The sequence below is a fragment of the Sprattus sprattus genome (genome assembly GCF_963457725.1).
Source record: "Sprattus sprattus genome assembly, chromosome: 1".
NCBI lineage: Eukaryota > Metazoa > Chordata > Actinopteri > Clupeiformes > Clupeidae > Sprattus > Sprattus sprattus.
In genome coordinates this window covers 51,266,072-51,282,696 of record NC_137920.1, presented here as the reverse complement: position 1 = coordinate 51,282,696, position 16,625 = coordinate 51,266,072, and the positions used below count along the sequence as shown (strand labels likewise).

Below are 16,625 nucleotides of genomic sequence, written 5' to 3'. Positions count from 1 at the left end.
ATCGTTATCTGATAGATGACTAATCTGTGTGTGTGTGTGTTTGCCTGCCAGCCTGGCTGCCAGCCTGCCTGTGTGCGTGCGTGCGTGCGCAATCATGCGTGTGTGTGTGTGCGTGTGTTGTCAGCTCGTGTATGTGTGTGCGCATGTGTGTTTGCTCTGAGCGGCAGCTTTCATCAGGCTCCTGGCACAGCCCGCCCCGTGAGTGTGTAATGTCCTTCTCCTCTCATCGTCTGCCCAGCCTGTGGCCACACAGGGCTGCACACCGAGACCCTTGAACCTGAAGTACTCTTCCACCTCCACATCTTGTCTGAGCACAGCATGGAAAGAGTCCCAGCAAGGAGAACCACAGTAGCACACGCAGAAGACAAAAATTGCTTGAATACTTTATGGGGTGATGCTGCACAATTGTGTATTCAGAATTTCTAACGGGGTAAAACTCTCTGCGTTTGCTATTTAAAGATACAAATACTTGACAATGAGAAACTAATAGATGAAATGTGTCTAAAAATGTCGTTGTGCAAAAATAGTAGGAGTCATTTCTCAGCTCCTGTCTCATTAGACCTCGCTCCGCCCTTTTGCCCACCCCTGATTCTGGCCTTGAGTTGATGCCAGGGTGAGGACCTTCACCTCTTCAGACGAGGCAGGAGTGTTGCACAAGCTCCCCCCCCCCCCCCCCCCCCCACCATTGAATGTTTAATCTGCGACGCCATGCCTGTGAACACGTCCACCTGTGAGGGCAGAGGGCTGTGGACTGTGTCGTGTGAAAGGCTGACATTGAGCAGCACAGATGGCACGAATGTTTCCACAAAAGCAGTCCAAAATAGATTTGGGTTGTGACCGCTTCCAGGTGTGCGTGTGCGTGTGCGTGTGCGTGTGTGTGTGTGTGTGTGTGTGTGGGGGGGGGGGGGGGGGGGGGGGTGACTGAATGAGAGATTGAGGGAAAGTGTGCATATATATGTGCGGGGGAGGGGGCTGGGGGTTCAAGAGCCTCTCTCTGGGAAAGATTTAGATGTTTCATCTGCACGCTACTGTTGGCTAGTGCGTGTGTATGTGTATTTGACTTGACTCGCGCGACAGCTGTGCAGCTGTGAACATCGTCTTCATGACTGAGTGTGACGTGACTGTCATCATTTCCCGTCTTTTTCATCCAGAAAAGCGCCCTAAGCAGGAGAGCGAGATTAGATCCCAACTGTCTTCATCCTCTCCCCCGCTCAGCTCTGAGGAGGGACTTAGTGCCTGAGCGGGCCACACACGATGAGGCCGCAGCCTCGCGCTCCTCTCCAAAGCCTCAGGTCTGCGTGGCGGAGTTAAATATTTATCCAAATCAGAATGGAAACCCGCTGTGTAATAAGCAATGTGTGTATTCAGTTGTTCAAATATCCTGTTGTGGAGGTGTTGGCGACTGGCTTTGAGAGGGTGTGTGTGATTGTGTGCGCAAGAGAGTATAACATTTGTCGGTGAATTTGTCTTTGGAAGTCTGTCTGTCTGTCTTTCTGTGTGTGTGTGTCTGAGTCTAACTCTCTCTCTCTGTGTTTGTGTTCCCTGGTAGGGTGAGGAGGGCCCCCCCAGTCTGGAGTACATTCAGGCCAAGGACCTGTTCCCCCAGAAGGACCTGGTGAAGGAAGAGGAAAGCCTCCAGGTCAGAACCCACCACACGTGCTTCACTCCCACACAGGCAACAGCAGGCTCTCACCAAACATGCCATCTCTGACCACATCTACACACATGCCAAAGGAGAGACATATATACTCTAAGGGGGGATGTGCTGTCTTCCAAAATATTTGTTCATAGTTGAGATAGCTTGCGCTTTCACACTTACAAGTACCCTCATGCAGGGCATCACACCGAATTCTGTCTGCAGACTTTCAGGATGAAGGGGGAGGGGTGTCAGAAGGAGCTCTTTAATGTGCCGTCCGCAATTCTAATCCAATACACTTTTTGTCCAAGTCAGCGAATTGCTATAAATAACTCCAGCTAATCAATATGTTGCTTCAGGAGAACGGAAGGGAGGGGAGTCATTTGATTGGTTGATGAACTCAAATATCAACAGCTTTTCACCACAATTGCGGCCTGCATCTTTAAGTGAAGTCTGTAGAAGTGGAACTGGAGCCAATGATTGTTACTTTCAAAGAAGCCGCAGTCACACCTCTCTCCCACGTAGCCGCCATAGAGATGCCTTTTCCTCATAGCCGCATGCCCATGGGGGCTTTAGCCGCTCAGCCAATTAGGCTAGGTGAAGATTAGATGCCCGGTCATAGAAAGGGGGACGCGCTCTCGGAGCCCGGACAGACAGCGATCGCATCGTTAAGCCGTGGTAATTCAGGGGTGGTGACTAGGGAGCTCTGGAGTTCGTTAGCGGGTCCGTGTGGTCCAGCATGAAATGAAAAAGTCTGATCTCGCCGGGATTCAGGAGGGCGTGTCAGTGGAGCAAAAGGGCAGCTCATGTAAAGTCAGGTCTGCAAGCGTGCACAGGAGAGCGAGCCCTGCAAGGGACTAACCACACACACTCCCCTCAGAGCTGTCCACTCGAGAGAACTACAGGACACCAAAAGCTTATTTAAGTGAAAAATGTTCACAAAGACTATCTGAAGCGAGCTCGACACTATCAGTATTTGGCCCTAATAATGCGGGACGCACTGGGAATAAAGGAGATAAAGCGGCAGGCGCTCATCAGACTGAAACAGAGCTTTGGGTTTTTTTCTTCTGTGACACGAGGACCTCAGCGGCAGGGCCTTTTGGGCGTCTAAATGAGCTGCCTGAGTAATTTATATGAGCCGCCAGAGGCAGAGGTAGCTCTGAGGCTTTTATCAGGCACAGGCCCTCTGGTGAATCCTTATCTGATTACTGCTTCAACATTAGGCCCCAGATTGAATGTCTCGAGTGTGTACACACCGTCTGAAACCATGTTAGAGATTTCCCTCTTTTTAGCAAGTTATCAAACCAGTCTTCAAACCTTCCTTTTCCCATGATTTATGGAACTTTTTTGTTTTTTTGTTTTGGGCAAGTTGAAGTCGTCTTTTGGCCTCAGCTGATAAAGCTGACCGCCTGCTGGTGCCGATAAGTGTCTGAGGAAAAGAAGCAGGCAATAAGCAGAAGTAACAGTTGAATTAACCATGACTGTTCCCAATCCTCATCAAATAAAGATGCAGGAATGCTGTACACTTTGAGTCAGTCTTGTGGTTGAGAGAGGCAGGCGATAGCACTTAATCCTATAAATACATATCATGCTCCTAATATACATGATAACACACTCCTGTATTATTAGCAGATTTCCCCTAGTTATTTAGAATCTGCATTCTGCACCTGGCTGTGGATCTGGCCCATGGCAGTCTGTTCATGAGGGCATATGAGGAGTCGCCCCTTGAAGCGGAGTGTTTGTCTGGCGTAGGGTCATTTCAGGCGCTGGAGAGGTCTGCAGGGGAGCAACACTGGTCATTCACACTGATTGGACATGCCAGTGGTTTGGAGCTTGTCTGACGTGAGCCATTACAGATAATGTTCTTGTCAGGGAGAGTAGTGTGTGTGTGTGTGTGTGTGTGCGTGTGTGTGCGTTAGTGCAGTGCAGTGCTTCAGGTGCCTCATTAGGGGAGGCTGGAAACTGGGACATGAAAATATGCCTAATGTCTACTCTTCAGTCGCTCTGAAATCACCCTGCTTCTCAAAGGTGTGTGTGTGTCATGTTTGATTCTGCACTGTGTGTGTACTGCACTGTTAGTTCCAGATGCGCTGTTGTTTGTCACCAAGATTTCAGTCTTAAGCTTGATTTAACCTTTTTGTTAACGCTCCCCAACCACCGCCACAACAACAACAACAACAACCTACCCCAATTAGATGTTCACTGGGCAGATTTGGGTTTCTTTGAACTTATTATTTCCGCATCTCCTCGTGCCCTATTGGGGATGCCTGCATGGACTGCAGGATGTCCTTGTTTTAGAAAGTTTTCTATACTTTTCCAGCAGGATCATAGGTCTCCATGCAAATAGCCTTTCTATATATGCATAATTTGTTTTGTTTCATACATAACCCTTCTTGGTTTTATGCTAACCTTTTTAGGTCATTATATTTGGGTATGTATGCCTGCCTGCGTGCTGTTTTAACATGTTTTGCATAGGCTACTTTTTACCAACCAATAATACACTGTTTAGGGGTGTAGAACATTATATATAGTATACTATATATTACTTTTTCTGTTCTATGTGCTACCAGTGGGAGTTGAGGCTTAACTAGGGCCACTTGGCTACACAAACAGTGCTTCAGTCTTTGCCCTCCTGCCCACGTGGCTTTAGTCCGCCTCTCAGTGCTTGCCGTCAGAGGAAGCTGCCCAAGGTCACGAGCCTTCTCAAGACGTCCGCTTTCTCTCTCTCTTGCTTGCTTGCTCTCTCATGCTCTCTCTCTCTCTCTCTCTCTCTCTCTCTCTCTCTCTCTATATGTCTCTGTCTCCATTCTTCTTTCTTTCTCTTTCTTTCTTTCTTTCTTTCTTTCGGGTTAGGGTTTCTATGTTTCTATGTTTCTGTCTCTTTCCTCTTTCCCTCCCTCTCTCCCTTTCTGGTCTCTTCTCGACTGCTGTTATGTTATGTCATGTGGTGTCATCCGCACAGCCAGCAGTCGTACAGAGAGAGAAAACGTGACCATTTCCTCTGCTGCTCTTGCCGAGTCGGAGTGACTCATGCACTTATTTCAATTCAGAGACAGCATACACAAACATACACCAACACACACACACACACACACACCGCAGAGAGAGAGAGACACACACACACACACACACACACACACACACACACACACACACCGCAGAGAGAGAGACACACACACACACACACACACACAGACAGACACACACACACACACACACACACACACACACACACACACACAGAGGCACAAACACACACACACAGAGAGACACAAACACACACACACACACACACAAACACACACACCGACCGACCGACCGACCGACCGACTGACCGACCGACCCAGCATGGCCCCTCAGACACTCTCTGCAGGAGCAACAGATCAGCTCAGCCCAGCCTGTCTAAGCTGCAGCTCCAGCCAGGACATAGCTCACTGCTCTCTCCTCTCCTCTCCCTGTCCAACTATAGCAAGGAGAGCTGGACTAAGGTTAGGTAGTAGGACATCACTGTCTCCTACAGACAACCTGATCACATGAGAAATACCAGGATTGTCTTAGGACCATGTCAGTGTCTTAAGTGTCTTGTCTGTTCCCAGCAACTCTTCCGCAGTAGCCCATCTCTGTAGTGTGCTCCAGGGCGTGGTGAGTCTATGGGATCTGTTATTTGTGGATGTCATGGTCCCTCTGCGTGAGTCAGACACAGGCTGCCTCCCCGCCTGCCTGCCTGCTGCCTTCCCTGGAGGTCAGGCTTTTTATAGGTTTGGGTTTCCTCCATTACTGTCTGTTTTTCTTTGCCCATCATCATCTTCATGTGAGGTGCAAGTCATGCTCCCCTGGTCCCTCTGCAGAACAAGGCCATATCCTCTGAATTGCTGTCATTTATAATATGTCTCCATCCAGCCGGATATTACATGCAAATGAGGCGAATCGGCTTGATGAATAGGAAGGGGAAGTCGTTGTTTAGTTTGCTCTTTGTTTAACCTTTCATCGGCCCGGGGTGTGTACCTCCCCTTGAGCTGGAGTTGTAATGAGGAGGACTGATTACCGTTTGGTGTGTTGGTGTGTCTGTCCCTTTTCGTTTCCCAGGAGATTGGTGATGGGGGGGGGGGGGGGGGGGGAGGATGCTGCCAACCTAGTGTCAACCCAAGAAGTGATGTCTCATTGTGTGTGTGTGTGTGGAGGTTCACTGCAGTGTGCTCCACAAGTTTTCTCCTCCTGCATTTAGACACACACACACACACAAACCTCTGCTTTGCCAAACAGCTAAATTGACATTTTCTGTGAAGGATGAGCAGCAGGGTAGATGGAGACGAGGCCAGGACTTTTTTTAATCTCTCCATGCCCTTTTTCCTTTTTTTCCTGGCTCACTGGTGTCTGAGTCATGGAGCTGATAAGGACGCTAATAAAACCTAAGTTTTTAATCCCACAATGGAAGGGTGGGAGCCTTGAGCCAGAGGAGGGCTGCACAGGGGGTTGCGTCGGCGATATTTGGCACGGGCAGCCCGTATCGATCCAAGGAGCCGTCTCTGTGGACCTGTCCCGGCACTCCCGCGCCTCTCTTATTTCATCTGGTAAAGTGAAATGTGGCTGTTGGCTCCTGTTCACGCCGGATAATGGTGGAAATGTTGTAGGTGGGCCGGTGGGCAGAATCGTTATGGTGCCGCTTAGTCATTCCTTCCCCAAGCTCCCTAGATTTCCTTCCACTCCGCACACGTCCTTGTTCTTGTTCTTGTCCACTTGGCGGGCGCTTGTCCACTTGGCTGGATCTGCCCTCCCACGTTAACGTGGAACGTGCTGACTGCTCTGTCTCTCTCTTGTCTGTGGGCTGGTCTGGTGACTGGTTGCTATGCACTGACCGCTCAGGCTCACTCTTGTCGGCCACACAGAGAGACGTTTTTTTTCTGTTTGATTTGAGGCAGAGAGGGACACTATCTTGGCTGTAATGCACCTTTAGCTACATGCAGTAAAGTATTGGACACCATGAACTTGTCATGCTCCTGTGTAAGTTCGCTGGGGGGGTAGAGCACATCACCATAAATTCCTGTTAGAGCTCCTGAATTTTATTTACCCAAAGTGAAATAAAATGATTTAATGTTAATAGCGTTTTAATTAACGCTCATCTCCCTTGATGATGCAGAACTATAGAACATTTAGAAAAATTGTCACCACAGAAAAAGCAGTTTTGTTACAGAGCGAAGTTAATGGACGGCTTCAAACGGCCATTATAGCTCATCATGTCGCCCCCATCTTCACACGCCACAGGCATCAGCACACGCACACAGACCGCACAACTTGCTTATATGAGACAAAGGGACACTTAAGCAGTCTGCCTAAAGCTGGTTGAGTTCAAGTCTTTCATATTTATTTCACCTTATCTACTTTGTCATCATTTGCTGACATCAACGTGGAGGTTTGTAGCTCTTGAGCTCCTGTCTGTGCAACCGATTCCAGTGAACTGAAGTCTTCATTGTTTTTTTCTTACCCATAGACAATCAGCATGTCCATATTGTGTATCCTGTTGTTTTGTAGCAGTTATTATACTTATCAGACCAAAACCAAACATTCATGTTCTTTAAAAGGTCCTTAATCCCAGTCCCACACTGATAGGTGCTATTAAAAATCATTTCTGCCACCAAAGGGCACTTTGGACCTCAAAAAAAACTTTTATAGGGTTCTGTGTGGAACTGTTTCCTGGCAAAACATTGGGTTTGGATGCTGAGAGCCTGAAGTGTTTAGAAAGGCTTCAAAGAAAAGAGGCTCAGAGATTCCTCTCAAATGGTTCTAGGTGGAACCTTTTTAAAGGTTATTCTATGGGGAGGACAAGAATTTACTCTTCTGCCCCATGGCCAATACTTGTTATTACTTGACTGTTTGCAAATGCGACTGTTATTTAAAGGGTTATCCCCTTGGCTGTCAGCAAGACTTACTTCTTTGTATGTGAAAGCACTCAGGGCACCCTCTATCATATTATTGCACAAGCACACTTCCTTCACCTTCATGTGGTATATAACCCATTTGTGATATCCTATTCATTATTGTGTTATATTTGATCCTTTAATCTGTCTGTCTTTGTGAAGAGTATTGAGGTTCTTTATTAACTTGTAAAGGTAAGCTGAATCCGATTCCAAACTAAATGTAGAATAGGGGTGGGCGATATATATCGTCTGCGATAATATCGTCATTGTTGTTCAAACGATGTGCAAAATTACATTATCGAGTATTTAAATGACTTCGCCAAAAACAATGACACGCACGGGGAAACTGTTCACATCATGTTCTTAATATAGCCTACGGCGCAGCAGCGCTCCCCACAGCACGGCACTCACACGACTAGTGGGCCTACGTGAACACGTGACATGACTTCTCGCATCCACTTTGCAACAGGTTAGCAGCGCATGGTGATGTCTGTTGTGCCTCCGTTGGTGTAGCATAAAACGTAAGTTTTATTAAAACATAGCGTGTGTAATGTGTAGCTATTTCATTCCGTTTGTTAACCTCTCCTGCTGTCTGTCGCTGAACGTGGTTGAATATTGCAGGGGAGTAAAATGCTCCACGGCCGAAGTAGATTGCATGTTATTAACTTCAGGGTTAATTCCCTTCCTTTACGTCTGCTGCTGGTTAGTAAATACAGACAGCAGGAAAGGTTAGCAAACGGAATGAAATAGCTACACATTACACACACTATGCTTTAATAAAACTCACGTTACTCACATACTGGTTAACACTTTCACAGCATATAGATGTTTGTTGCTACATCCAAACTATGCATCACCGTTGTCCCTCCCTGTACGTGCTCCTTAAAGGAGCCGCACCATTTTACTAAACGTTCTTGCAATGTGAATCATTTAATTTAAATATGCTTATTGGCCTTATTGTGTACGCTTGTGCGTTTAACAGCGCTTGTTTGTGAGCGAGAGCATTTAACTGTTGATGCCCCAGTTTAATAAAGCCAGGCTATTCATAAAAAACGTACGTCAATGTGGCATTAGTACTATGAACAGTTGAGAAATTGATTCCGTCGGGCTGTCTCGGTCCGGGCTCGGTTACTATTCTGTCGGACCCGATCCATGCTCTCATGCTCATGTATTTGCATTTTTGTACAATCCTAGACAGAATTTTAAGTTTAACTAGAAAATGCATTTCCTGAAGGAAATACCAGTGCATGAAATGCAAAAGTTAGGAAAGGAAGAAGAAAAGAAAGAAGAGTGAAAGAAGGAAAGAAGAAAGGAAAGAAGAGTGGAAGAAGGAAAGAAGAAAGGATAGAAGAGTGAAGAAAGGAGAGAAGAGAGGATGAAGGAAAGAAGAGTGAAAGAAGGAAAGAAGAAAAGAAAGAAGAGTGAAGAAAGGAAAGAGGAGTGGAAGAAGAAAAGAAAGAAGAGTGAAGAAAGGAAAGAAGAGTGTAAGAAGGAAATAATAGTTGAAGGAAAGAAGAAAAGGAAAGAAGAGTGAAAGAAGGAAAGAAGAAAGGAGAGTGAAGAAAGGAAAGAAAAGTGAAAGAAGGAAAGAAGAGTGGAAGAAGGAAAGAAGAGTGAAAGAGTGAAAATATTAAAGGAGATACAAATGGAGTGAAGAAGAGAGATTGAGTGTGAGAGAAAGTAGACTGAGAGGGATAGAGAGAAAGATGGAGAGAGGGAGAGAAAAAAAGTAGAGAATGGAAGGTGTCTTAAATGTTCCTACACTGTAAAAAAAAAAACAGTTGGGTGAACTCAAAATTTTAAGGCAACAAACTTCAGTAAAATTTTAAGGCAACAAACTTCAGTAAAATTTTAAGGCAACAAACTTCAGTAAAATTTTAAGGCAACAAACTTCAGTAAAATTTTAAGTTGGGCAATTAAACTCAATATTTTAAGTTTTGCTTTTGAGTTTGCTCAACTCTGAATTCTGAGTTTGGTCAACTCAAGAGTTAGTTCTACTAACTCATAATTGTAATAACATTTAATCCTTACTTTTGCCAACCCTCCCCTAAGTTGTACTTACTTATTATTTAACATTGTAATAACATTTAATCCTTACTTGTGCTAACTCTCCCCTAAGTTGTACTTACTTATTATTTAACATTGTAATAACTTTTAATCCTTACTTCTGCTAACTCTCCCCTAAATTGTACTAACTTATTATTTAACGTTGTAATAACTTTTAATCCTCACTTCAGCTAACTGTCCTGTAAATTGTAGTAATTTATAATTTTACATTGTAATGAGTTCTTATACAGAATTCACTTTAAATGGGTTTAGTTAGTATAGCAGAATAATTTAAGAGGAATTTAAAATCGCACACTGCAATAGTTTATAATGTAACTCAACTTTATAATTTATAACCAGGAACTTCTAATCAAATGTATAGATAATTACAGACGCAACATATAAATTCAAAACATTTGTTTTATTTATACTGTATCAAATCCCTTCCAAAAGGGGCAAGTAAATGCAAACTATCGAGACCATGTAACATGTTTCAGAAAAACCAACCAAAAAAAAAATGTTTCAGAAAAAACTAAATAAAATAAGATTCAAAATAAATGTAAAGTGGGAGATCGAGAATACACAACAGTTGATTAATTAACATGGTGTTTGATGGACAGAAGGGAACAATTCCAGATCCAACACTTTACTTCACTGAAGAAGTTTGTTTTTTAGGGATCTGACCGTTGCAGAGAGGTCCGACCCCAGTTCCATTATGACCTTTTGGACAGTTTCAAAGGTGTATTTCAAATCCTTTGGGTAACTAAGGTTTAATGTATAGATCAGTCCAACAAGGTAGGCAAATGCAGTTGGCAGGTAAGGGAGATCTTGGAGGACAATCTCTTCTTCCAACACAAGAGCAACATTCCTGACACTTTTAGAGACTGCTCTGCTATCATCCTCCAACACAGTGAGGATACCCACAATGAGGCCTTTCGTCTGTCCCTCTTCTGGGTCAGTGTCCTTGTGTTGACAGACAGAAAACACCAATACATGAATTGCAAGACATTAGTAATTAAAATACTGTGAATCAGAATAAGCTCTTAATCTAAAATAACTCAAAATATTGTATAAACATTTTTTTTCCAAATAGAATTAATTATGAGTTTGACATATTAACTATTTCCATCCCATACACCACAATCAAAAATGTAACCCTCATACACCCATCATATGACATCAATTAGGCTACATCAAGTCAAGGGCAGGACAGTGAAACTACAGAAGACACTCTGGACATGGTTAGGGAACCAGGAGGACAGAGAGGTTATGGTTGAAGACAACGTTAAATACAGCACTATAAATAAAGTATAATAACATATTTACAATTTCTATTCATAGCCACTCACAAGACAGTTCCTGAAGAGCTTCTCCTGACTCTCACGGAGATACAAGGGAAGGCCCTTTAAAGCTGCAGTTTGTCTATGTGCAGAGATGTCAGATGTCTGAAACAAGAGTTGCATGAAACATTACAAGATGTAATTGACATATAAGAAGTAGAGTAAACATGCAGGCAGCTGTCCTTTTCAATATCCAAAATGATTGCTACGATTACGATTGCTCACTGTGAAGGTATATCCACTGGAGGTGCTTTTTGTGTCACTGACAGGCTCATATCATTATCAGTGTCTGACAACATTATGAAAAGGCTCCCCACAGAGCAATGTCTTTTTGTTTTTAAGATTAAAATACCCTTTGTTTAACAAGAAAAAGCCGCTATATCACCTCGATTTGAAAACTGAATCAAAAACGTCTAAAAATGACCCATATATTCCACAATTCACACTACATGGACAAAGATGTAAACAGTGTTGTTGGACTGCTCATTAACTTCACTGGAGCAATTCCAAGAACGCGATTGGATAACAACGACAAAACGTCACGATTATCGGACCCAAAGTGTAGCTGCCCTCTCCATTTGCCTCGGGAATAAAGTTATCGATAACAACTTAATAAGGAATAACTGCAAGTGGCAACAATTTTTGTCTAAACGTGAATACAAACGTAGAACATATTTACAAAAACATGGCTTCTCCATATCCAGGGAACGTTAAAATGCACGAAATCGCACCTCGGCCCACCACCTATTAGGGGAAGCCAAGCTTTAAAGAAATCGCCACTGGTCGTAAGTGTGAACTAGCCAGGTAACAAACTACACACGATGGCAGACAATGCTAATATTTGTATGATGTACGCAAAAAATGAGCTCCCCCTCTTTGAAAGATCAGCAGCCGCCACTGGTGGGGCAGGCAGCACACTGACTGTAGAACCGAGCAGCAACCTGTCGCTGGCCCCGCGCTCTCTCTGTCCCTACTAAACCAGCCTGCTCACCTGCTACCTGGAGCAGAGACGGAGCATGACTACCACTGTGTAGTAACACTACACTTCTGAAAGATGGCATAAAATGTCAGCTAATTTTGCAACCACAATTTTGAGTTAGCATTAATACCCTAATGTCTTTTTTGTATCTGTAGCAAGCTGGCAAACACGAATTAAAGCAGCACAACGGATCAATAGCTATACGCTAGCTATATGCTATCAGCTAAAACTGACGAAATCTCTTGAAATGTGCTGACTTTGACATTATTACAAACTAGTTACTCAACAACTGTCCTTACACAGTCAAGCAAGTGCAACACAAGACAAAGCAAGATGGCAAATAAGCTTACTAGTTCAGCAGACAGTGGAAAGTTGGGCGGCAAAACTACAGAGCAAAGTTATGTGCCTATAGACCCTGCATAACAATTGCGCGGATGCAATTCTCCATATTAAAAGTCATTGTAGCGCCCCAATTTTTTTCAAGCTATTATTTTTAGGTTAAACTGATTATCCTAACCATAATCCTGAAGTATAATTGTTGCATTGTGTTACTTTAACACAATACCAACAGTCAGAAGATAACATGCCTGTCCTGTTTGAATAGGTTGCCTGACTGATGCTAGCTTTCTCTAATGACTGAAAAGCTTTGTGTAAATGTCTAGGTCGCTTTCTCCATTAAACGACGTACAACATAGGCCTACTGCACAACACAACTCAGAATAAAATTCGCGCATCATTTTAATTTAATTAAAGGTTGATTTAAAACGTACCTGTTTGGACTCCAGCAAGAGGCAGCAGCACAGCCAGAATGAGACTTCAACTGTAAAGTGCCAACGGACAGTTGGCTTTTCCCGCATTTCACAACAAAGAGGGCTTTTCCCCGCAATTCACAACACAGAAATAAGAGTTAGCAGAACTGTTGTCCCTCGTATTGAACCCCAACTTAAGGACTTAAGTATTAACAACTCACCAAATCGTTTTGGATCATACAACTTTCTTGCTTTGTTGTGCTAACTTACATTATTGCCTAAAATGTCACTAATTTATATTTTCAAGTTTTACCAACATAAAGTACTATTTTAGGCCAACAAATACAAGTTGCTTTTTTTTTTTTACAGTGTAGTTACAGTTCTTACAATGTAAGTCAATGGGAACATTTCGATTCGTTTTTATTTAATATCTTAAAAAGTATAAAGTTTAGAAAAGTGAAAAATACATAGCATATGTGTCGTTTACAAGACCTACGCGACAAAGTTTGAATGAAGTTTCTACGTTAAGCGGTTCGGGCTGAATTAATCGCAGAAAAAGGTAACAAGAACTAGAAAATGCATTTCCTGAAGGAAATACCAGTGCATGAAATGCAAAGGTTAAGAAAGGAAGAAGAAAAGAAAGAAGAGTGAAAGAAGGAAAGAAGAAAGGAAAGAAGAGTGGAAGAAGGAAAGACAAAAGGAAAGAAGAGTGAAGAAAGGAGAGAAGAGCAGAAGAAGGAAAGAAGAAAGGAAAGAAGAGTGAAAGAAGGAAAAAAGAAAAGAAAGAAGAGTGAAGAAAGGAAAGAAGAGTGGAAGGAGGAAAGAAGAAAAGAAAGAAGAGTGAAATAATGAAAGAAGAAAGGAAAGAAGAGTGAAGGAAGGAAAGAAGAGTGGAAGAAGGAAATAAGAAAAGAAAGAAGAGTGAAAGAAGAAAATAAGAAAGGAAAGAAGAGTGGAAGAAGGAAAGAATAGTGAACAAGAGTGGCTCTGGATGAAGAGATAAAGAGAGAGTGAAAATATTGAAAAAAGGAGATAAAAATGGATTGAAGAAGAGATATTGAGTGTGAGAGAAAGTTGACTGAGAGAGAAAGATGGAGAGATGGAGAGAAAAAAAAGTAGAGAATGGATGGTGTCTTAATGTTCCTAGTTACAGTTAAATTGAGAGGGACAGAGAGAGTAGAGGTTCCTTTGATTTGGTGCAGCTGTCAGTGAAGCACAGGTGCAAGCCAGTTTAAAGACCCTATTATGATGTCATAATGGCCCAATGTAAGTCAATGGGAGACATTTATATTCGTTTTTCTTTAATATCTTAAAAAGTATAAAGTTTAGAAAAGTGAAAAATACATAGCATAAGTGTCGTTTACAAGACCTACGCGACAAAGTTTGAATGAAGTTTCTACGTTAAGCGGTTCGGGCTGAATTAATCGCAGAAAAAGGTAACAAGAATAAGAAGAAGAAGAAGAAGCCTAGGAATAACAATACAGGGCATTTCATGCACTGTAATAAGAAGAAGAAGAAGCCTAGGAATAACAATACAGGGCATTTCATGCACTGTAATAAGGCAATAAGAACTGCTGTTGGTGTGCAATAATTCTCATGGATGCATGGAGCACTTTGTTACAAGAGTTCAATATTTCTTATTTTTGTTTAAAGACAATAAAGAAGTGTTTTCCTTAAACATTGTGCCCATTATTGTAATCTCCAAGAAGGTATAACTGAGAATTCCAATCACATTTTTTTTTTAAATATCGTCTAATTACAGTGCATGAAATGCCCTGTATTGTTATTCCTAGGCTTCTTCTTCTTCTTCTTCTTCTTCTTATTCTTGTTACCTTTTTCTGCGATTAATTCAGCCCGAACCACTTAACGTAGAAACTTCATTCAAACTTTGTCGCGTAGGTCTTGTAAACGACACTTATGCTATGTATTTTTCACTTTTCTAAACTTTATACTTTTTAAGATATTAAAGAAAAACGAATATAAATTTCTCCCATTGACTTACATTGGGCCATTATGACATCATAATAGGGTCTTTAAACTGGCTTGCACCTGTGCTTTACTCTGCCGTGCTAAGGCAAAAGACCGTAACTTCAAGTTTGGTCAAAAATGAGTTTTTGACGTATTTGTAAAATATCAGCAGTAATTAAACAAATGTACTGATATTAAATGTACTACTAACATGCCATTATCAAACTAGAAAATGCATTTCCTGAAGGAAATACCAGTGCATGAAATGCAAAAGTTAGGAAAGGAAGAAGAAAAGAAAGAAGAGTGGAAGAAGGAAAGAAGAAAGGATAGAAGAGTGAAGAAAGGAGAGAAGAGAGGATGAAGGAAAGAAGAGTGAAAGAAGGAAAGAAGAAAAGAAAGAAGAGTGAAGAAAGGAAAGAAGAGTGGAAGAAGAAAAGAAAGAAGAGTGAAAGAAGGAAATAATAGTTGAAGAAGGAAAGAAGAAAAGGAAAGAAGAGTGAAAGAAGGAAAGAAGAAAGGAGAGTGAAGAAAGGAAAGAAAAGTGAAAGAAGGAAAGAATAGTGGAAGAAGGAAAGATGAGTGGAAGAAGGAAAGAAGAGTGAAAGAGAAAAAGAGAGTGAAAATATTGAAAAAAGGAGATACAAATGGAGTGAAGAAGAGAGATTGAGTGTGAGAGAAAGTAGACTGAGAGGGATAGAGAGAAAGATGGAGAGATGGAGAGAAAAAAAGTAGAGAATGGAAGGTGTCTTAATGTTCCTAGTTACAGTTAAATTGAGAGGGACAGAGGAGAGGTTCCTTTGATTTGGCGCAGCTGTCAGTGAAGCACAGGTGCAAGCCAGTTTAAAGACCCTATTATGATGTCATAATGGCCCAATGTAAGTCAATGGGAAAATTTCGATTCGTTTTTATTTAATATCTTAAAAAGTATAAAGTTTAGAAACGTGAAAAATACATAGCATAAGTGTCCTTTACAAGACCTACGCGACAAAGTTTGAATGAAGTTTCTACGTTAAGCGGTTCGGGCTGAATTAATCGCAGAAAAAGGTAACAAGAATAAGAAGAAGAAGAAGAAGAAGCCTAGGAATAACAATACAGGGCATTTCATGCACTGTAATTAAAGCCAGTGACATCAGTATTTTGGTTGATTTCACGATGTATAGGCTACTGACAGTTAGCATACCAAGCTAGGTAGCATTACCATTAGAATTGCATGGCAGATATGCTAAGCTATCGGGCTATTCCCCCACCCAGTGCCTGTGGCTAGTCCGAAAAAGGTGCATCTAAATCGGGTAACTTCGCTTGGCGAGCGGGGGCATGTGGAGGGGGAAAATGGGCCTCATTCTCTATCGTTCTCTCTCTCTCTCTCTCTCTCTCTCTCTCTCACACACACACACACACACACACACACACACACACACACACACACACACACACACACACACACACACACACACACACACACACACACACACACCCCCCAATGGACTGACATAGATGTTTTATGTGTTTCATATGACAATTCAAGTTCATTGTTTTATGTGCTTAATGTGATCATTCAATGGTGTGTGTGTGTGTGTGTGTGATAATCATTGTATTGGTAATTGTGATAAATGAAATAGTATTACTACTGATTAATTAATAGGGTCATTATTCCATTGTTATCATACCACTGAGCTTTAACATAGAAGTTACTGCCTTCTGCCTTAGTATGCTTCACTGACACCTGTGCCAAATCCAAAGAACCTCTTCTCTCTCTGTCCCTCTCAATTTAACTGTAACTAGGAACATTAAGACACCATCCATTCTCTATTTTTTTTTCTCTCCATCTTTCTCTCTGTCAACTTTCTCTCACACTCAATCTCTCTTCTTCACTCCATTTTTATCTCCTTTTTTCAATATTTTTTAACTCTCTCTTTATCTCTTCATCCAGAGCCACTCTTGTTCACTCTTCTTTCCTTCTTCCACTCTTCTTTCCTTTCTTATTTTCTTCTT

The 16,625-nt window shown here is 42.2% G+C and overlaps 1 protein-coding gene across 2 annotated transcripts in view; it reads left to right on the top strand.

Annotated features, from left to right (window-relative positions):
• The window catches only part of mtmr4 (myotubularin related protein 4), a 66,481-nt gene that overhangs the window by 30,595 nt on the left and 19,261 nt on the right, over positions 1-16,625 (top strand). For both annotated transcript variants that reach the window (XM_080839464.1, XM_080839463.1), the window contains exon 3: positions 1,550-1,639. In XM_080839464.1, the coding sequence (XP_080695590.1) occupies positions 1,550-1,639 (90 nt within the window). The remainder of the gene's footprint in view (positions 1-1,549; positions 1,640-16,625) is intronic.